This window comes from Lolium perenne, chromosome 6 (genome assembly GCF_019359855.2).
Source record: "Lolium perenne isolate Kyuss_39 chromosome 6, Kyuss_2.0, whole genome shotgun sequence".
Taxonomy (NCBI): domain Eukaryota; kingdom Viridiplantae; phylum Streptophyta; class Magnoliopsida; order Poales; family Poaceae; genus Lolium; species Lolium perenne.
In genome coordinates this window covers 10,020,055-10,040,990 of record NC_067249.2, presented here as the reverse complement: position 1 = coordinate 10,040,990, position 20,936 = coordinate 10,020,055, and the positions used below count along the sequence as shown (strand labels likewise).

The window sequence follows — 20,936 nt, the reverse complement described above, 5'->3', positions numbered from 1 at the left end:
AAGGAAATACTTTGATTATTCTATCCTTAATCTAAAATTGTTCATCCGAACATTGGTTGCGCAATAGGCATTTGTTTTTGTCTTGACAAATACCCTTTGCACTTTTCCTTGCACATGTCCATGGTCACATAGCAATAATCACTCGTGATACAACAGTAGCAAAACTGGTTACTTTTGCAGCTAGAAGCGTCCTTTCGGTAGACACATAGCGTCTTCGGTAGATTTGTCATCTCGTCATTGCCGCCGTCGACGGTCCGGCCTGTATACATGAACACACATGATATATAATAGAAATTTGCGTGGAAGATGACACACAGAGCAGATATATATGGATCTTACATCGTGCAGTGGTAGCAAGGAGGCATGCGATGAGGAGAAGGGCTGCTGCATGGATGGGAGTCTTCATATTGTATGATGTATTCTGATATGCGGCTAGGACTAGGCGTATGTGTTCTATGCAAAAAACAAAACAAAAACTAGTAGTACAAGATATTTACACCAACGACACATGATCTCTTATATATAATATATTTAGTGAGGGAAGGGAATGAATTCTCCCTTAGAATAGAAATATAGCATTCATTATTTTAATTAAGAGAAATCTGATTTGATCTGATCTGATCTGATATTTCCTCTGTCTGATCAGATAGTACTAGTACTATTTCTGGGACGATGGTCCACCTGTTTGAATTCTTTGGCCCCTTTATTTTTGGTTGAGTTTTGCTCTTGGATGTCTTGAGGCTTAAAATTTTCAAACAACCTATAGGTTTGGTGGGATCTTGCCTTTTTCTACGCGTTAAACAAACCTATTCCGGCTTGTGTAGATTTGGTTGAAGTTGTATCTTGACAAAACCTAATTTGCTCTACATAGGAGTAAATTTGGAGAAAAGACTGTCTTACAGTCCTATGTTTGTAGACAGTGGTATTACTTCATTAAGAATGGGGATTAATGAAAAATACTCGTGAGTAAACGAGGCGTGCACACCCTCTATGGTAGCATGGTTCAAATTCATATCCAACCAATTCAGCTTAATGAATTTCTAATGGATGTGTAAAAAACGTAATCTAGAGAGTATCTATCATACCGGAGAGTATGTACATGTAGTATGAAGTATGTAAGACTATTTTGGTAGTATATATACTAATTTGTAGGCAGTATGTACATTTTTTACGTAGACTCAATTTTTACGTACACATATGCATGTATTTCGGATATATAATGCAAACTATGGGTTCAGTTGCATTTTTTTCACCAAACTTGGTTTGGAGTATCTTAGATATAGTGTAGTAATATACTCAAACCGATAAAGTATCGTATATACTTTCGCATGGTAGTATATTAGATGTGGGTGTAACTACACCCAGGAGTAGGAAGTATTTATCCTATATATATATATATATATATATATGGAAAATAGCCAGCTAGCATGGTGGCTAGCTACGCATGCACATCTGACCACTCATCATCCCTATGGACGGTTTTCATGAAAATCGCATGTTAACGCCGTTAGTGATAGCCGGCCCATGAGGCCACGATCCCACCACACCCCGCAGTCCCGCACATTTGTCCCTCACCCCAACCCAATCCCCACCACAGTCCACAGCCCGGTCCCCTTCCTAGAGAGGAGAGTGCTCCACTCCGGCCCGGTGCTCCACTCCTCCACATACCCGATCTCTGGCGTGGTGCTGGGGACGAGAGTGCTGCTGCGCAAGCTCGTTCGTGGTTTTTCTTTTATCTCGAGTTGCTCCATGTTTTCTTTTTTGGATCTTGATTTGCATCCACTAGATCTCCGGCGACCCGTCCTGGCCCACCCGCCGCCACCCTACCTTGAGCTCTACACGGAAACGTGGGCGCTGCCGCCGGCCGGCAGATGCTGATGCGTATGTTTCGGCACGTCGCGTCCTAGCAAGCTAGCTACCTGCTGCTGGATCTGATGGCACGCGCGGCGGAGCTTTTCTCATGAACTTTTTCCTTGCCGCTGCTACACTGATCTTTTCCCTCTAATCTTTTTCTTGTTGCTGCTTCACTGTGATTTTTTCTTTGCTGATTATGTGCGTTTTGATATGGTGAAGAGATCCTGCTGATTTCTTTTTGGTCGTTGACTATGGAAACAAATCGTTTACTGCTCCGCCCCTCCCCACCTCTTGGCTCCGATTTCCCCACGCCCCGCCCCACGCGCGTCCGGCCCAATGCTCCGCGTGCCGCCGGCAAGATGCCCCACGCACTTCCGGTCGGGTGCCCCTCTCGCCACGTTTTTGTCCAGGGATTACTGCTTGTCATGGACTGGTTCGTGGCAAAGATCCAACTGGGGCTCGGTAGAGATGCCCGTCGGTGTTTGAATCGGACGAAGAGAGGTTGATAATGGAATCTGGAGGTGCCAGGGAGGTGCGCCTACGACCGTGCTCCCTGCGTGACCATGGTCTGGTTGCCGTCGACAGTGGGCCCCGCGCGCCGTCGACCGTGTGTAACGCGCGCCGTCTTCGTCCTCGCCCGGCCCTACCGCGAGCCACGAGCTCCGCCACCTGCGTCCTCGTCCATCGCCGCTCGTCAAGTTTGTCCTGGCTGGCTACAACGACCTGGAGCTGGGCTCCCATGGGCACGGTTGCTTTTTTTCTGGATAGGAAGGAGACACAGCGCCGCGTGGTTTTCTTTTGATCTGATTTTTCTTCAACCCTTCTGCGATCTGGATTCTGATGTATTCCCGTTCCAGATTTGTACATGGTTCCCGATCCAGATCCCATGTTCATTCAAAGTAGGGTGAATCTGCAGTTTCTATTTTTTTTCTAGATCCTTTCTGGCTTCTTTTTCTATATCATTTTAATGTTCGTGTTGTTTTTGCAGATACAAAGGCATTTTGTCAAAGGGATTTTGTGGTGACGATATTAGAATAATGTAATTGAAGAATTTTTTAATTTTGTGGTGACAATATGAGCACAATGAGATTTTGTGGTGACTATGATGAACTTTCATCAGCCTCAAGCATGATCTTGTATTTGTTGTAATTTTCCCTTTTTTCCATTTGATTTTTCTCCTGAGAATACTTAGTTAGCCTCTAGTTTGTGTCGTTCTTTCTCGAGTTGGTCGAGCGGTTATCGTGGTGCTGATAATAATATTTTATCCGGTGACAAAAATGCTTATTATGAGCCAGTCTACGGTGATTGATGGTTCTCGTGTTACATTAGTTGCATGTTAATTTTTCCGAAAAAGAACGAAAACAAAACTTTGTTGCACGCCACGGAGCGGGTGTCAAATATTTCCGTGGGGACCGGTGAAGTACAGTTGACTGCCATACGTGAAAGAAAGCAATCACTGGACACAATAAAGATGCGATGAGGTAACGGCGACATATGGACGGACGTTTATAAGCACGAATCACTGAGCAATGATCTGATGGTGAGCACACCGTGCGTAGCTAGCACCCCGGGTAGAAAATCCGCGTCGATATATATATATAGAAACTCTATTAGACCTCCTGGGTGCAGAATAGTAATTCTGCTCCCGGGCCGGTCGACCGAGCCGGACAGGCGCCTGGTTCAGCCCAAACCTTGTCGGTGCCCACCACCAAACGAACAGTCGTAATTTCATCTCTTTTTTTATCCCGACGATTTTTTTTCCAATTCGGTCGTAGGTGGAGCTGCCCACTAACCCCGTACCCCAACCCAGACGATGGCGAGCGGTTGGGATTGGGCGAGGCAGCGGCGATGCGGGTGAGCGGCCGGCGGGCGGCGGCGATGCGTGTGTCTGGCCGGCGGCGATGCGGGTGACTGGCCGGTGGCGAGCGGCGGATGCGCTATGCGTTGTGGGTGTCCTTGGCTCCGTTGTGGTCTGCCGACGAATCGACGGCGACCGGCTGTAGGTGTGATTGCGGTCGGCAGCGGGCGGTTGTAGGCAGGGTTGCTGCGAGCGGCTGCAGCTGGGGATCTTATCGGCTTGAGGCTTGGTGAGTGGCAGATCCTCCTCTCCGCCTCCAACAGCAGTTGAGGGCTTCGGCCTCGGCCTCCTCTTGTTTTTTTCCTGGATCCCCTCCGTCAATTGCCTCCTACTCCGTCGGCAAGACCTAACAAAAATAATTTTTGTTGTTCATGTATGTCACACCATCTTGATGTGATTAGTGGTGCATAAGGAGAAGATCCCCTCGGTGAACCCTCTCCTCCGTCCTCACCTATTCTCGTTTATGCTTCAAAATATCGGATTAATCGCGAGCTTGATTTGCAGCGGCTGGTTTGGAATCCCGAAGGCTTCAGCCGAGTGGTGGGTGGTCCCGGTCTCGGTTGCCATGGAGACTGGCCTCCGCAGCGGGAGGGGTTGCGGTCTGCCAGTATTCTACACCGGAGAAGAAGATGCTGTCCCTGTCGGCATAAACGAGACGGGAATGTGCTATTTTGGTGAGCTCGTGAGCAATCACCTATTTTTCTTTTGCTAGGAAGATGAGAATGTGCTTTTCAGTAACATTACTGTCACCGGGTGTTCGTTGTAATGCGCGAGCGGACTTTGCTGTTATAGCTGTGATATACTTTGGGAGAAATCTGGGATAAAGGAAGGTGTTGCTCCTGGATTCATTTACTAGTTAGCTCTGAAAAAAAATCTTTTCTTGTGCCTGACACTTAGTTTTCCGGAATCCATTTTTGTGGCTGACATGTTGTAAATTTTCAGGAATCTGACAAGAAATTGACAGACAGAAAAAGATGTATGCAAAGGACTTGTAGACGAAGAGCAAGTATGTAGCGGCAGTGTTGCACAGATGAGAAAATATCAGTTGTTTGTATTCATGCTGTACCTAGCCTGGTGTCACCTGAGGTGAGATCAAGACTGAATCCAGCGATTTTTTTTTCCTTCTGTATCGTGCAGCACTTGGATGCGTATTTGTTAGATTACAGTTAGATTTTTCGTCCCCAATTTTAGTGGTGGATCCACTGACCGCTCTCAGACTGCACCTGCTTGCAGCACATAACTTTCTGGCCCAAGCTCCAACCCGCCGTGGTGCTCCTGCCGCTGGGCTCCAACCGTAATTGCCTCGAACACTGCCGAGATCCAGCCGCCCGCGACCAGGTCATGTCGCCGCCGAGCTTAAGCCAACCGCGACGAGGTCGTGTGGCCACCATCCTCGCCTCGTGCCCCAAGTTCCTGCCGTCGGCCGCTAGCACCAGTCGCCCCGTCCTCGCCGCAGGAGCGCCAGCCTCTCCGGCCGTCCTCGTCGTCTCCAATTGCTCTGGTTGTACTCCTCTTCTCCGAGCAGGAACAAGGTCCTACTGCATTTTCATGCTATGATTTGTGGCAGTTCTGTATCTTACCTTTGGTGTCCAAGTTGTCTGTTTGTTTTTGTCCAAGAGCATGTATTACTGTGTTAGGTGGTCAATATAAGATATCCTTTTTAGTTTTTACCACAAAGGTATCTATCCGCAGCTTATTTTCTTTTACGCTAGATTTATACTTGAGAGAAAAAATTCGATGTTCATTTCCTACATTGTGATACCATCATGATTTGAATTTGTTCATTTGGAACTAGCAAGGAGTATAAGTTCATATATGAACTGAAGCATGGTAAAATGTTTCCAATGAAAATTTTGACTAATGCCACCGCTCTAAATTATGGAAACAGACAGCCAGGAATGAGTATCAATTGGTATGAAGCTGGATGTTTTACCTAGATCTTTTATGCGCCAAATAAACTGCTTCGTGCTTATAATATATAACCAATTAGTCAGCTATTCACCTACAGGATTATGTCAAGAAGCCAAAGGTTATTGAATGATAAAGTCTCGGCTCCTTATTTGTTTCCCCTGGTACAATTCAGTACCGAGCCATCTCTACCAATTTGTATTCAAAGTCTTGATTTTTCTTCTCCCTGCATCATTTTGGTCTGTAATTGTTCAATTTTACCGACGTAATCTTGTTGATATTGAAGATGAATCTTTTTATAAGTAATTTTGCATCATTTTTATTTGTTGTCTGAAATGGTATCTCCAGTCTGTGCTAGTTCTCATGCTCAACTAGGTTCTCTGTAAAATACTAGATCGAAAGCAAATTATGTCTCAATAGTTTGTGATTCTTTTTGTTGAAAGATACTGCTTTGCTTATTAGACGTCCAGATTTTCTTTTTTTTGTTGTTGTATCGCTTTGTTTGTTTAAGGCTATTTTACCATATAAAGATTAAGTTATGTCATGGTGCTTATGTAACTTAATTTTCTTTTGATTTGCTTAAATCAATTCCTGATCTAACTATTTTGTGACTCGAAGATATATAGCTTTTATAATCGCAATGAATGTCCAATAATTCAAAAAATCATGACTGAAAACTAGTTGTGCAAATAACAGATGCTGATGCAAATGCAAAGTGCTTGGGACATACATGACAAGAGATTTATAGAACAACTTGCAATGCTCAGTTCCAAAGATTGTCTAAGCAAGGATGCTACTGGACATTTAATGTGTTCATATCTTAAGACTTCTTAATTCACATGAAAGTACTAGTGCAAGTCAAAATCATCACAGAGAGTGTAGGCTTTACCTCCCTACTAGCCAAAGTAGCAGTCCAGGGACTACCTCATCTAGCCAATTTTACAACTGCATATTTATCTAACGCTTTGCATGCAGAAGGCATTGATAGGTGCTGCACGCTCTTCAGCTCACATCAGGTTCTCCAGAGGGGTACTGGCAATGTTTTTTTAGATGTACTGGCAATGTTGTTCCTGAAGAAAACTGAAGCAAACTCTTCTTTACTGACTTTACTCTTTAGGGTTACGTCTCTGTAAGCATTTTTTGTAATTGTGGTGCTGATCGGGTAGCCAAACAGGATGCCATAGCCCATGGTTTCATGCTATGGAAATGTTGTAAACTTCTTTGAGGGTATGATACCTCATCATGTGTACTAAAATCTCAAGACAAACCTTTTTTAGGATATAATAATGCATTCTTTAGTAAGTTATTTTCACCTTGAGTTGTTCATATCCTCATGTCTGCTCCCAAATTTCTTACATTGCTTCCCAGTTATTTTTTTAATTTCAATGTTTCAATTAGTGGAGAGTGATCATGTTCAGGTTTCCAAATTTTCTTACGGGCATCTGAAAAGTTCTTACGTTGGATCTACAGAGACGTAATCTTACATTGATCTGCAAGTTGCATGGCAATAATCGATCTCCTAGCTGTATGCAATAAAAGAGCAGGCTGATCGCAAAAAAAAAAAAGAGCAGGCTGCGCCCAAGAGTTTCTTACGTTGCATGCGATTTTATTACGACGCGTATGTCAGTTGCCAAGGCGGCTAGCCGTGCCAGGAAGTTTCTTATGTTGCATGCGACATATTTTACATCGCTTGGCAGGCCGGTAACCAAAATAAGTGTGTCAACTGTTACATCCCAGAAACTGGGCTAGGGATACAAGCAGGTGATGGGAGTTCAGGGGAGGTTGAATGGCGACTCTTGCACAAACTGCACAACCCCACGACATAACAGGATTGTTATAGAGGGGGCAGGGAACCCTTTATGCTGCACCGAAAATTGCGATGGTCGAGGGCCAGTTGTTTTAAACAATCTACCTTGGACAGACTTCTACAATCTTCAAAGATAGTCTTCTTTTGCTTTTCCAAATCACCCGATGCAGGAGGGGGGCTATAGGGTTGGCCTACAGGCAACGGGGAGGTGACCAGAGAGGCATCAGGAGCAACAAGAAAATGTCTCTGAGCGAGAACACACCAGAGCAAGTAGCAGCAGATACCTCCACAACACACAGTTGGCAAAACCACAACTCATGGGCAAATGCACAATCAAGTAGATCACTGATTTTGTTACGGCAACTTCGTTAACTGAAGAATGGATAAACATGAGGACAGATTCAGATTACCAACTATATTCTAAAGCTCTTAGCATATAAACAAAGAAAGCCATGATTACCTGTCGCACTTTACGACTGTTCTAGAACCTGATCAGGATACTATCAATAGTCTTGAGCTGTGACATTTCTTCTAAACTAGCAATTCCAGGATCCACATAGCACAGCTGAAAACATGAAAGGTGTAATTGATGTTCCATCAAAAGGTATCAAACGTTGTAACCATTCTGAAGTTCATATTCTGACAAGTCGTTTGATGTACCTGATACTGTGGCTTTCTGAGGGTGTGCACACCTCGTTTTACCAGCCTCTGCCATCCTTTTTTCATTGTAAGGGTCCTCTCTAAATCAGCTGTTCTCTGTAAGAATAAAAAAAAATATCAGCACAAACTGATTTGCAGAGAAAAATGCAATTCCATTTTTAGAGCAGAAAACAATTCAAATTAATTATGTTTCAAAGATGCTAACACAATGAACCTAATGAAAGTTAATGATCATTTTATCAGTCATCATTTAACAGCATAAATTTTATAGCACAAATGTGAGGAAAAAGAGATTTGCAGTTGAAGAACAGAAAAATTGAGCAAGAAGAAAGCCTGTATGCAAATAAAAGAACTCTCAAGGCTTCAAGCTACATAACTTGATTATCTATATGAAACAAGTTAGGCAAGTGACAAAACTTCAAATAGGCTGTGAATTTAAAATTTAAAAACTGGCAAGTTGAAACTATAGTAGGCTACTCCGACAAATGAAAAAATAACCAAAACTTACATGTCCAGGGTCTAAAACCAAAAGGTTATATCGGTCTTGAGATCCACGATTACCCTTTTGCTTTTGAATCCCAACTATAGTCCTTGAATGACCCTGATGTTGAAAATACAATGGGCTGTGAACGGCAGCTAGTTAGTCGGAGTCCACAACTTACCATGATTTGTCAAATTTGCAGACATATAGATGATGAGAGAAGATTTCAGAAAACAGGAGTACAGATCCTCTTACGTTTTATCACTGATCATGACATTCTTTGCATTGTTGAATGCACCAGAAGAGTTGCTTTTGAAGTAGTTCCATACCCAGTCAACGAGGACCTGCTGGCCTCTCATGTTTTCAGCATCTTCTTGACTAAGTTCACCAGACGATGAATTTGGACAAGAATTAGTCTTGACCAAATACTTATCCATGGGCCCGCGTACCCGTTTCCCGCTCTTACCCTGCAGGCTCGCTGATTCCGTGCTATCAAAATCTACAATCCTTGCACGCAGACCAAAAGAGCGTAGGACCGTAACACATTCCGTCGTTCCAATCCACTTCTTCACACCATAAATCTTGCTATCGAAATAACTCGAACCAACAGTATCGAAACCTTTATCCCAGGCAATCTCGAGCCACCTCTGAAGCGAAGGGATGTCAGGCACAAATCCACAGCCACCAAACAGAACCTCCCTTGTTTCCAGCCTCTGCCTCAGCAGATGAGAGCTCAGCATCTGGATATTTCTCCACCCACATCCCCATCCCTTGTCTTCCGACGAAAGACTCTGATGATGGTCAACAGAGCCCGATATTATACTTGTTGACGAGCTACCTTCAGATTCAAGGCAGCTCCTCAACAGGTTCATAACACCACCTTGAATTTGTTGAATCTCGCTTCTGATCTGTGCTCCAACCAACAAGGAAATCTGTTCATTCATCGCATTTCCATAAGGAGACGAGCCTCTGATGATGCTTGATGAGGCCACTTGAGCAACAGAATCATCTTTCGGGACTGGTCTCGTACTAGGTTCAGGTACATCCTGCAAAGAAAACTAATCTGCATGAGTATATTTTCAACAAGAAAGCATGAAAAAGATAGCATCCCTAAAGACTTCTACGGAGCAAAATGTAGACTACTAACAGGAACAACCTTAAATTAAAGTGTATCTCTCATGAATAGGTTAGCACGAGCAAAACTGGTGACATATCAGGTTGTACAAATGCCACAAATTACATGTGAATACACCAAAATTAGTAATGGACAATGGGCTGCAGCTACAACTACTATTGTAAAGAGCGTAAAAACACAGGGGAAAGAGTGCGAGCAGAAAATACTACCGTGACACTAGTACTCAATTCTGCAACCGCAGCCAGCTTCGCCAACTCCATGTCCCTCTGAACCTCATCATCCTCGAAGTGGCTATTCGCATGCCTAGAGAAATGTTCAGGAACAACATGAGCTTTCATGAGCCAAGGTACACAAGGGTTAATTGCAGGTGTGACAAATACCAGCATCATGTAGTACAGAATAAAAAGGGGCAGCTCCGATCAAAGAACCACGTGACATGAGAATCGACCATTACCGTTCCAGCTCGACCGTAAGGACCTGGTTACCGCAGATGGGGCACGACGAGATCATCTCCGCATATGAAATTTGTTATTATTCCTGCAGCGCGAAAGAGGCAGAAGGCTAGGTTTGGATATGGACAGAGCTAGGATGCGAATCCGATAGATAAATAGTGCTAGCCACCGACCCAGAGCTGATTGCGCACCAGCCGGAGAAGATGGAGGCGGAGGTGGAGTGCGTCGGGTTGCTCCGGTGTTGGGCCTGCGCTGAGAGGAGGGAACGGGATCGGAATCGGGGCGCTAACCACTCGTGGGGGGAAAGGAGGACGGAGGCTCGGCGAGGGGAGGGGGAGGGGCGCACAGACACGTACCGGCGGCGGCGGCGGTAGCAACAGCGGCGGCCGGGAAGTACTGTTCCAAGAATCCAAATTTTGGATTGGATGTTGGGGATTTTAGGGGTGAAAGCAAGAGCAAGAACGGAAGAGGGGTGGCCTGTGGAAAAGGCCCAGGCGACCCACAATAGGTGAGAAGTTGGACCTCCGAAGGGCAATTCCTATTTGACGCCCGTTGCGTCGGTTAGCAGGGCGACGCGTACACCCTCCGATGCAACGGATTGGCCCACTCTGGTCGTGACGCACTCGCGGAGAGGAAGTAGAGGATGCACAGTGACAACCGAAGGACCTCGCCGTCGACGGGGGTAAAGCTGCTGGCCGCGACGTCTCTGGCTAGACGAGGAATGCACCTCATCGGATACGGGGGTGACGTGGTTGGGGGTGCAGCGGCCGACGACTTAGGGTTTGGGTGGTGGTGCGGAAGCTCGCTATAACCGAAGAAGATAAGGGAAATTTAGAGGAAATCCTAGGGCGGCGGTGGACCGGCAGAGGCCGCAGATCGAGCAGGGCGGGGCGACGAGGCGGTGTCGGGCGCGGGTGGTGGAGGCAGGCGGTTACAGCCGGTAGGGCGGCGACTACTTCATATTCTCACGAGGAAGACAAATATGGGCGGGGGGAGAAGATAAGCGTTTGCGTGGGGACTGTGGGCCGCGACCCATTCGCGATGCGCTGCAGAAGTCAACGTGCTTGTGAGCACGTGAAGCGCCAAATACGTGGAAATTTGTTAAAAGGAATGAAAGGTTGACCTTCTAGTCCGACTCGCTTGTTCCTAGGAAGTTTTTGATAGGATGCAGCTATTTTGGAGCTCCCGGGCACATGTCCAAGAAGCCTGCGCGGTTGCAAACGTGGTTTGGGCCATGTTGTGGACTTTGTTTAGTAGTTCACGAACCTTTTTTTTTTTGCCTTGGAGAGATATCTTTTGTGGTTGATTTGGTTGCATGACTTGTAGCCATGGAGCAAGCAAAAAAGCAGGTTTGTGTTGTTTGGTTGTCACCCAAAGAGACGCTACGGTACCCCTTCTAACAGGTGGTCAGGTTACCAGGCATGATCACAACAGGTCATAGAATAGCACACAACTAATAGTAGGATAATCAGTAGTAGCCAAGTTACTATAGTACTTAACTCAACACAATACGATAGTAGGATGACAATCCACAAGACATACTACATAGGTCACACTTATATCAACAACTAACATGAAGCAACTAGGAGCCGATCACACGTCCAGATAGTCCATGATCCTCTAGTGGCATCTCTATAGTTAGGGAACTTGGTCATCACCTCACATCACAAGTAGTCGAAGATGACCACTCTGTACTCGATTAGCCTTATCTACTTGAATTTGAGGAAGTAGCCAACCTTCATAGCAATGGCAAAATTTGAACAAACCCCAATTGAGTACGACTTTGCCATCCACCATCTTAGTTCTTATGCCTCGGCTGCATCCAATGTATGTCTATCGAAGGTCACCTTCATGAAGTGCTCCGGGGAGGCCTCATTATGGAAGTGGTCAACGTTGCCCGACCTTCCTCTAGGCCTCTTGTTCGACCCCTTTGCATCTGCATGAACACTAAGATGCACAACCTGCACAGAAAAACCTCAAAATAATAATCGCAAACATTGGTAGAGCTGGGGTGATTAGAACGAGAAGAAATACACGAACAATGTGGTTGTAAAAAGATTGTGGTCCAATCGCAACACTCTATGATTATGAGCTGCCATAAGTTAATCATTAGCTAAGGCAAAAAAAATAGAAGGAAGGACAATACAAATGGTGCATCATACTTAGTGCACACACAAGGCAAAGGGATTCTCCTCACGACCGAATCGAATGCACAAGCAATGTTGTTGCACAATGGACAAGGTTGTAAAAAGAACCCTTTACAGTAGATTGTAGATTGTGCCACAATTTAATCATAGCAAAAAAAGAGCACACACAAGTATATATAGGGAGCCTCATATTTACATATAAAGCACTCAACAATTTAAGAGATGATCCTGCAAGGGCAAGGACAATGCACTAACAATGTGTTTGTGCATGGAACATCACCCCTTGATCATACGTTACTACACAATTTTATCATCTTGTCCCTTGCAAGAAAAAAAATATGTAAGTGAAAATATTTGAAAGCCACATACTTAGTGCGCACACAAATCAAAGAGATTATCATGCAAGATCAAGTAGCATGCACTAACAATGTGTTTGTGCACGACACTAGATATTACATGATCATCGCTATAACACATGGTGCTACAAATTGTGATCATCGGCAGCAGCATGTCATGAGAGCCTCATACTTACATTGGGCACACAAACCATATGGATGCTGCTGGCGAACCAAGAAAAATGCACAACATATCTTTTTTTACAAAACACTTGGTTTGACAAACACCACCCCTTGAACAAATTGTCCAAGGTCAATCATCGGCCAAATTCACTAAAATAATTAGTAACAATGTGGGCCTAATATAACATAACACACAATAGGTACTGAAATAATCTAGCTACCACTTAGCAAGTAGCATGAACAATAACTATGATTGTACACAACAGATGCGAAATGGAGATTATCCTAGTGTTACTTACATAGTGCCAAATTTTGAGCATCATGTATGACCATATGGCAAAATAGCCGAGGTTGCAAAAAAAAAAAGAATATGGCCGCACTGGTGGCCGCGTTGGGGGCACCTAGCAGCCCAACGCAAACATGGCCGGTCGGCTGTCCGTGTGGCACGTAGGTTTTATGTCCATCCCCGCGTTGAAGATGCCCTTAAACTAAGCCATGTAATCCATATGTAGTTGTGCTTTGAGCCATGTGTATATAGGTTCTTGTGTAAATCTACTTTGGCTTGTAATTATTGCAGCAACAAAGAATTAGCACTACCCCTCTCCCCTTCCCACCACCACCCACCACCTCCCCTGATGGCGCCACCCAATTTCAACCGTGACGGCCACATTAATCACGGCGGGTCCTCGTTGACGAGGCGAGTGCCCGAGACGGAGGCCAATCGCACGGTGCACATCCGACCAAGCGTGTCACCGTGGTGCGCTCTCCCGCCGGAACCGCGCTCCCCCGCGTGGTTCGGCCTCCTCCCGCCGCAATCCGCACTCGGCCGCGGTGTGCATGATAGCGAGGTAGGTTCATCCTCTGCGGCGACGTGGGTGCTTCCTCCGCTCCCACCGATTGAGGTCGACTTAGGCGGCGACGAGGACCAGAACTACGCTGCGCGGGAGGCGCGCCACCTCACCATGGCCCGCCGCAACTCCCTCACGACGGTCGTCACTGACGCGTGGGAGAAGGGCAAGCGGGCCACAACCATCGACGAGGAGGAGCGCCACGTGCGCAGGGCCAAGTGTGCGTCCATCCGCCCAGAGATGGTGATGCACGGCTTCGTCATTGTGGACTACTACGACTCGACGGACTTCTCCAACGATGACACCGACAAGGAGGAGTGAAGCTGCATCGCCGGTCGCTACCCACAAGTCCCCGTGATGGTAGTCTAAATCCCGGGCTAGCTAAGGTAGTTTTTAGGAACCTTTAGTTCCTGTTTTGCAAAATCTTGTAAAAACTAGGATGAATTAGTTTGAAAATATGGCACCAAAATCAACGAAATAGTGTTTGCGGTTTTTGAATGGGGTATCTGTTCAGTAGCTCATGTTCTTCGGGCTAGATAGTGACGAGGAGGACAATACGAGAAAATAACTGACCGAACATACTGGAATTAAATAGGACTTCTTATTACTGCTGGCCCTCGCTCAAGAAAAAAAATTGTGGGTCCAAATCACATCATGCTTCATTCAGGATAGTGAAACATTCCGCCTTAGTAAAGTGATCTATAAAGGCGGCATGATAACTTCAAAGAATGAGATGGGAGTGATAAGAAGAAACGGTTAAGTCTAGGTTGAGAATCAATGTAGGATTTGTGATACCTTCAAATTGATGTTTCTTTCCAGATACACAAAAGGGTAGATACAATATAATTCACAGTACGAGACTCTCGGCTATGTAGGACTGAAACAAGCTCATAGCTGTAGAGAAAGAGGGCGGATGAAATAAGTGTTCATTAGTCTCCAAGTTGCTACATCTATCACTGTTGGCAGGGATCCAGATTTTTTTTATTGTATTATGTACTGAACTCTAGTTGCAACAGCTAAACAATTGGTAAGCAGGCCAGATGAAAGTTTGAATGCAAGGATTCATGTTTAGTACAGAAGCAATGCTATTTATAAAGGCTGCTGAGTCATTCTGTGGACACTTGGAAGGTGTATTTTGCTCAGCCCATCTTGGATGGTGCCCCAGCTTATGACCAACATGGTAAGAGCATCCCCACTCGTCTCCCCGACGAGGCCCCCGAGCGACGTTTTTTCCATCCGGATGGCGTAAATCGGCCCAGTCGCGCCCCCGGTTCCTCGATTTCGTCCGGATTTGGGCCTAAATCCATCCGGCGAGCCCACGCCATCCCCGGTCCCGAGGTGCGCTCGGGGACTCCGGACGAAAGAATTTGGCGCGAAAGAGTCGTGTGGACCCTCGTAGTCGGCGACTGGACCGCCAAATCCAGTCGATTTCCCTCCAATTTGCTTGCATATCCCCATTCTCTCCCGCCGAATCTGTGTAGCCGTCTCCATTCCCCTCCTCTTTCTCCTCCTCCTCTTTCTCGTCCACCACCATGCCGCCGAAGCCGAGGAAGTCGCGGCCGAAGAAGGAGCGGCCACCGGGTGTGTCCAACGCCGAGTGGGCGGCGGACGAGCTCCGGCGACAGGTCGAAACAAGCGCCAGGGCGGAGAGGGAGAAGAAACTCAACGCGAAGAGGGTGGCGTTGGCGGCGGAGGACGAACAAGCGAGGAAGGTCTCCATGGACATGAGCATGGGCCATCCTCGCGGCGGCGGCGGCGCCACCATGTTCCCCGGCCACTGGCCGATCCAAGGTGTACAAGCACTTCCCCGTCGGCTTTCTCCCCTTCGAGCTTCTCCCCGTCCTCGCCTGCCATGTTCCAAGAGGCGACCTACGGCCAACCGTCCAGGTTCACGCCGTCGCCGCCCGATCTCGCCGGCAGCAACCTGAACGAGGGCTTCTCGCCGGCCCTGCGACGAGGGCCACTCCCGTTCGGTGCGACGGCAGCACCGAACGACGAGGTGATGAACGAGATGATCGACTCCGGCTCCGCGGCCGCCGCTGCGAGCCCGGGTTCTTCACGCAAGAGGAGACGAGAGCGACGACAGCTGTCGCGGAGCGCAACCGGTGGGTGGAGGATGTGGCCGACGGAAGCCAAGCCGTCGAAGAAGAAGAAGAGGAAGAACCAACCCAAGTCGAGGTCGCCGACGTCAACCCGCCGCCGAAGGGAAGGAAGAAGAGGAAGAAGGACGCGCCGCCGGCCTAACAGCGCATCAAATGGACGCCGAGGAAAGAGGAGTGCCTCGCCGAAGCTTGGATGACCGTGTCCATGGACTGCATAACCGGGGCGAATCAGTCCTTCGACACGTATTGGCTTCGAGTGAAGGCGGCGTTCGACGAGCTTGCCGTCGATCCCTACTTCAACAAGACGATCATGAACCGGGGAGACAAGGCCATGGCCACCCATTGGGGGATCATACAGACGGCGTGCAGCAAATAGCACGGCATACAGGAGGAGCTCAAAAATACGCCGGTGAGCGGCGAAGACTTTGAAGCCAAGGTATGCATACGCCATGCCTCCTCCGTCGACCCTGCATGTACTGATCGCCGTGAGCTGACCCATATCGCCGCCCTATTTTTTCCCAGGTGCGCCGTGCTTTCGACATGTACCACGATGACACCGGCCTGACGTTCAAGTTTCTCAACGTCTACTCCCGCATCGAGAAGTGCGAGAAGTGGACGGAAACCCGCACGAGCCTCTCGAAGAGCAAAACCGAACAGTACAACCCCGACGCTCCGGCGCCAGGCTCGTCGGATGGCCGCCCGGAACTCGGCCAGAAAAAGCTCAAAGATCTCAAAAAGATGGGCCATCCCGCCGAGAGGATGCATGCGTCGTTCGACAAGTGCTGGGCCGACACGAGACGCACGCCGCCGGGAGGGACGACAAGTTCGATGGCAGGTGGAGGGAGATGCTCGCCAACCAAGGCGCCCGGATCGCCCTGCTGAAGACGACGGCCACGGCGAAGAATAGGAACACAGACTTGGCGTTCCTGATGGGCGGCGGCAACACGGAACTGATGGACAAGGAGACGAGGAATTGGTACGAGGGACATCGCAGCGACATCCTCCGACCCGCTCCGGCCAGTTCTTCGTCTTCTCCGGCGCCTACCTCGTCGTCCTCACCATCTACGACGTCGACTACCGCTGCTTCAACGCCGAGTGCGGCCGCGGCGTCGGCCGCCGCTTCGACCACGGCGTGTGACACCGCTGTGCCAGACGGGACTGCCGACGCCCCTGTTTCAGTGTAATTTCCCTCCGATCGCCGATCTGTGGCTGATCCTTTTGCCGATCGAATTTGTAGCGGGACGACGACTTGTTTGAATTTCGACTTTGTTCGCCGAACTCCGGGTGGACGACTGGAAATATGGTTCTCCCCACGAATTAATTTCGTCCAATCCGGCGGTAGTTTCGTCCGGATTTCGGCGTGGGGAGGCCAAACGAGTGGGGATGCTCTAACCGTCCATCAATGCTTGCTCTTCACATGGCATTTCTGTTCAGGGTGAAGACAAATATGAATCACTGTCATAAGAAAATTTACAACAAAGATGCTTGTACAATTGGAGACAGATGTTAAGAGGCTCTCAAAATGAATAATAATATAATTGCTCAACCAATGTAGATTTATTGTTTTGAAGACCCCAAACAGGCACATTTTTCCTTGTACAGCATGAACATTAAAACAAAGTACATCTTTCATAATCATCTTACAAGTACGAAAAGCATATAAAGTACTGATTAACTAATATTCCTATAATTGGCTTAAGGAATCAATCATATACGTACACGATTCCAGAGCTATACCAAAAGTGTGGTTGTGGATGAACCATTTAAATAGAAATGAGAATTACCAATGTGACAATGCATTGTGTTCACAACTAATGGATTATGATGGTGTGTCGATCAAAGCTACATATTTCAGGTTGAAAGCATATAGCAAAACAAGCAGCACCCTACGAAAGATATCAATTAGCACGGTGAACATAGCAAATAATTGTAACCACAACAAGAGAGTTATATACAGATCATCTAAAGTCCAAGAGGCAAACCTTGTAGGATCATCCTTGAGGGCAGGAAACGTGGGAGGCCAGATCATCATAAAAGGATAGATATCACCTAACAATCGATCATTATTTGCCATCCCATACACTTTACGCAGTGTCCTGCACTTAATATCCAAGTAGAGTGCCCACTGACCCATCTCCAAGAACATAAACTCGGCGTTGTCTCCCACTTGATTTATCCGAAGGGAAGCATTACAATCTAAGACTCTCAAGCTCGCACACATCTGGTGTAGACAAATAGTGTCCACTAGCAACCAATTGCCCTTGTTGTGTAGCCAGATTCGGAGTAGTAGCTGCTTCAGATGGATGATCGAGACGCACACCACAGCCATCATCAGTCCGTGACAGTGTTGTGTTTCTATCGCTATGCTCCAGCCCTTGTGGCAGCTGAATTGTGGAGAAACTCAAGGTCATCAAATCCAAGACAATTATGTCGCTTTGGACAAGTAGTACATAGATTTTATTGTCAACGAGCACAAATTTCGGTCCGAACTGTTGACGAGGGAGCCGCTCTATGGAAAAGTTACGATACATGCACCAGACGCCATCTTGCAACCTATAGACCTCGACCTTATCTTTTACCTCCCCATCTCCAAGGAGTAGGATATTCCGTTGCCTTCTTCCTTAGAGATGATTTTATAGAAAAATTCAATATTGCCATACTGGAGCTCGGAGCATGGAAATTGTGGGACGACGGCCATGCCTCTCTCAGAGCACAGAAGACTGCGCACACCAGCAGTGGATTCATTCCAGATCTTATACTGTTTCAGAAAGACGTTGCCGTTTCGACAGTCAAAGATGTAGGTCGATGAGCTATCGCTCAGGTAGTTGTCGAAGCTGGAGCTTGCACGATGTATAACAGCAACTAGCTCCGCGGGCTGAGGAAGCATAGGGACAAAGCGTGGGATGGTCCATGGTTTACGGGGGTTGAGGTAGAATCCGAGGAGGCGAGGCGGATGGAGCTCGCGAAAACGGCTGAGGAAGGCGTTGTCAGATGCGTGGTGCAGCCAACGCCTACAGACGGTGGCGGCACGGACGAGTGTGGTAGGAAAGCCGACGCGGAGCAGGATCTCGATGAGGAGGTTGTCGTCATCGAGCACCTTCGATACCGTCACCAATGAAATCGGCATCTGGGAATCCACACGAGGTTTCTTTTCGTGATAGGCCCTGGAAAATCAAAATTGGCGGCGCCAAAAAATGCAAACGAAGATCAGTACCATGGACTAATTTCGCCAATCATTTGACATTGCTGCAAAACAGAAATCACAGAAATCAATCCATCCGTCATCTAAGCTCCCGCTGAACAGTGCCGCAACAGGTAGATGTAGGCAGGGTCAAGTAATTAGGGAGAAACACCTAGCTAGGGTTTTCCGCGAGAGAATAAATTGAGTTTTTTTGGGGTGGACCGTGCCTTTGCGCACGAGGGTGGCAGCCCTACCGGCATGGGGGACCCGAGCGGCTCCCGTGGCCAGGCCACCTCTCCGGGAGCATCCAGGCGTTCCCGCGCCCAGCCCGGAGTTCCCGAGGCCGTGGAGGCTGCCGTGCAGGCCTCTGTGGAGGAGCCGCTGAGGGCTGGCCTGGACCAGTACGGGAGCAACTTACACCGCTCCTCCTGGCCGCCCCCCTGGCGGTGCTGGAGCAGGCACGCGTGAGCCGGTTGGTGGTGGAGGCGTCGGTCGGGACGGGTCCCGCGCCGGTTCAGCCGGCCTCGCCACCCATCGATTCCTCCACCCTCATCACCGTGGACTCGGACGATACCACTCCGACGGGCTCTCCGTCCAAGGACCTGGGTGGGGCGGAGTCGCTCGTGTCGATTGGGGTCCTAGATAGCGATGAGTTGATGAGGGAGGCGTTGGAGCTGGACGAGGCGACGGTGGCACAGTCGGATGGACCAGGGGATGGCGTCCCGAGGAGGAGGCGCACGAGGACGGTCTCGACGGAGCCAGCACGCAAGAGCGCTCGCCTCACTGGGCCGGGCGCGGCGACCCCGGTCTTGCAGCGGGCGCAGGAGAGGACGGCGACCAAGAACCTCGACCCGTCAAGTAAACTCGATGACTTTGCCATTCTTCCCACGGTTTCCGATGCGCACTTACTTCAGGTTACACACGACTCGGGACTTGCTTTTATCTGTGAATCGCACTCGCCCCAGGAAGCCCTCTCCCTGATCAGGGCCAAGGGGGAGGCGCAAGCAGCGCTCGCCCTTGCAGTGTTCCGCAAGGAGGTGGAGGCGGCACGCTCAGTGCCCCTCACCCCAATGTCGTCTGGCGTAGTTGGGACTACTACAACGACGGACAGGGAGTCGGAGTCCACGTTGGTGGATATCCCTGTGATGGCTGCGTCCCAGCCCAACTTGGGACGCTCCAAGGCTGTGTTGGCTTCCCGCCACGGGCGGAGGAAGGGAGCTCGTGCGTGATGCGGGCTGGCTTCTACAACATCCGTGGGTTCAGTCGGCCGGGACGACAGACGCAGATTAAGGAGTTTATTTCCCGAGAGCGTCTTGATTTTGTAGGCTTGCAAGAAACCATCAAGGCCTCTTTCACCCCCGCGAAACTTCTCAGCTTGGACCCGCGAGGCAGATTTTCCCGGACATCCACCCCCGCGCAGGGACGCTCGGGAGGCATGCTCCTTGGGGTTAATGAGGATGCGTTTGAGGTCTTGGATTGACATTAGGGTGCCTTCTTCATTCGGGCAAATGTTCTGCAACTGGATAACACTTCTCGGTGGTCGATCTTCGTGGTGTATGGCCCCGCGGATCATCGAAGGTCCGCAGACTTCTTGGAGGAGCTCACGGCGGCAGTTACCGCCTGCCCCTTTCCGCTGGTGGTGGTGGGGGGACTTTAACCTGATTAGGGGATCAGAGGACAAAAACAATGACAACATTGACTGGCCTCAGGTCCAGAGGTTCAATGATTGCATTGCGTCTCTCGCACTACGGGAGATTCGCAGGACGGGGGCGAGGTACACGTCGACCAACAGACAGCTCTCCCCCGTGCGCTTTGTATTAGATAGGGTGTTGGTGTCCCCCGAGTCGGAAGGCATGTTCCCCTTATGTTCCCTGTTGGCGGATACCATCATTGGGTCGGATCACTCCCCTCTTGTTCTTAGCTCTGGGGAGGAGCTAGGCAAAATGAGCTCGCGGTTCTTATTCCAAAAGGGGTGGTTGGAGAAG

The 20,936-nt window shown here is 48.4% G+C and overlaps 1 protein-coding gene, 2 long non-coding RNA genes and 1 pseudogene across 23 annotated transcripts; 2 read left to right on the top strand and 2 right to left on the bottom strand.

Annotated features, from left to right (window-relative positions):
* Positions 1–327: 327 nt before the first annotated feature.
* LOC127308955 (uncharacterized) lies at positions 328–10,648 on the bottom strand. 14 transcript variants are annotated; one of them, XM_051339893.2, is made up of 9 exons: positions 10,512–10,648; positions 10,329–10,407; positions 10,158–10,240; positions 9,913–10,006; positions 8,824–9,614; positions 8,596–8,710; positions 8,088–8,183; positions 7,888–7,992; positions 7,272–7,799 (listed from the first exon to the last, which is right to left on the bottom strand). In XM_051339893.2, the coding sequence occupies exons 3-8, from the start codon at positions 10,211–10,213 to the stop codon at positions 7,909–7,911; spliced, it is 1,236 nt and encodes a 411-aa protein (XP_051195853.1). In that variant the 5' UTR covers positions 10,214–10,240; positions 10,329–10,407; positions 10,512–10,648; the 3' UTR covers positions 7,272–7,799; positions 7,888–7,908. The 14 variants fall into 14 exon arrangements, 10 of the variants coding, with proteins under 10 accessions (XP_051195858.1, XP_051195853.1, XP_051195852.1 ...); XM_051339892.2 differs by having other exon boundaries at positions 10,347–10,407; XM_051339896.1 differs by having other exon boundaries at positions 10,329–10,402.
* On the top strand, positions 2,260–3,163 carry LOC139831998 (uncharacterized). The gene is made up of 2 exons (XR_011746427.1): positions 2,260–2,753; positions 2,843–3,163. It is a non-coding gene; the product is annotated as an uncharacterized lncRNA (long non-coding RNA).
* LOC127308956 (uncharacterized) lies at positions 3,602–6,926 on the top strand. 8 transcript variants are annotated; one of them, XR_007856886.2, is made up of 5 exons: positions 3,604–3,941; positions 4,114–4,139; positions 4,217–4,386; positions 4,655–4,798; positions 4,946–5,496. It is a non-coding gene; the product is annotated as an uncharacterized lncRNA (long non-coding RNA). The 8 variants fall into 8 exon arrangements; XR_007856888.2 differs by lacking the exon at positions 3,604–3,941 and adding exons at positions 5,721–5,784; positions 6,596–6,926 and having other exon boundaries at positions 3,952–4,386; positions 4,946–5,244; XR_011746426.1 differs by having other exon boundaries at positions 3,602–3,941; positions 4,114–4,386.
* A 6,941-nt stretch (positions 10,649–17,589) lies between the features above and the next one.
* Positions 17,590–18,301, bottom strand: LOC127310822 (uncharacterized; annotated as a pseudogene).
* Between the last annotated feature and the right edge of the window lie 2,635 nt (positions 18,302–20,936).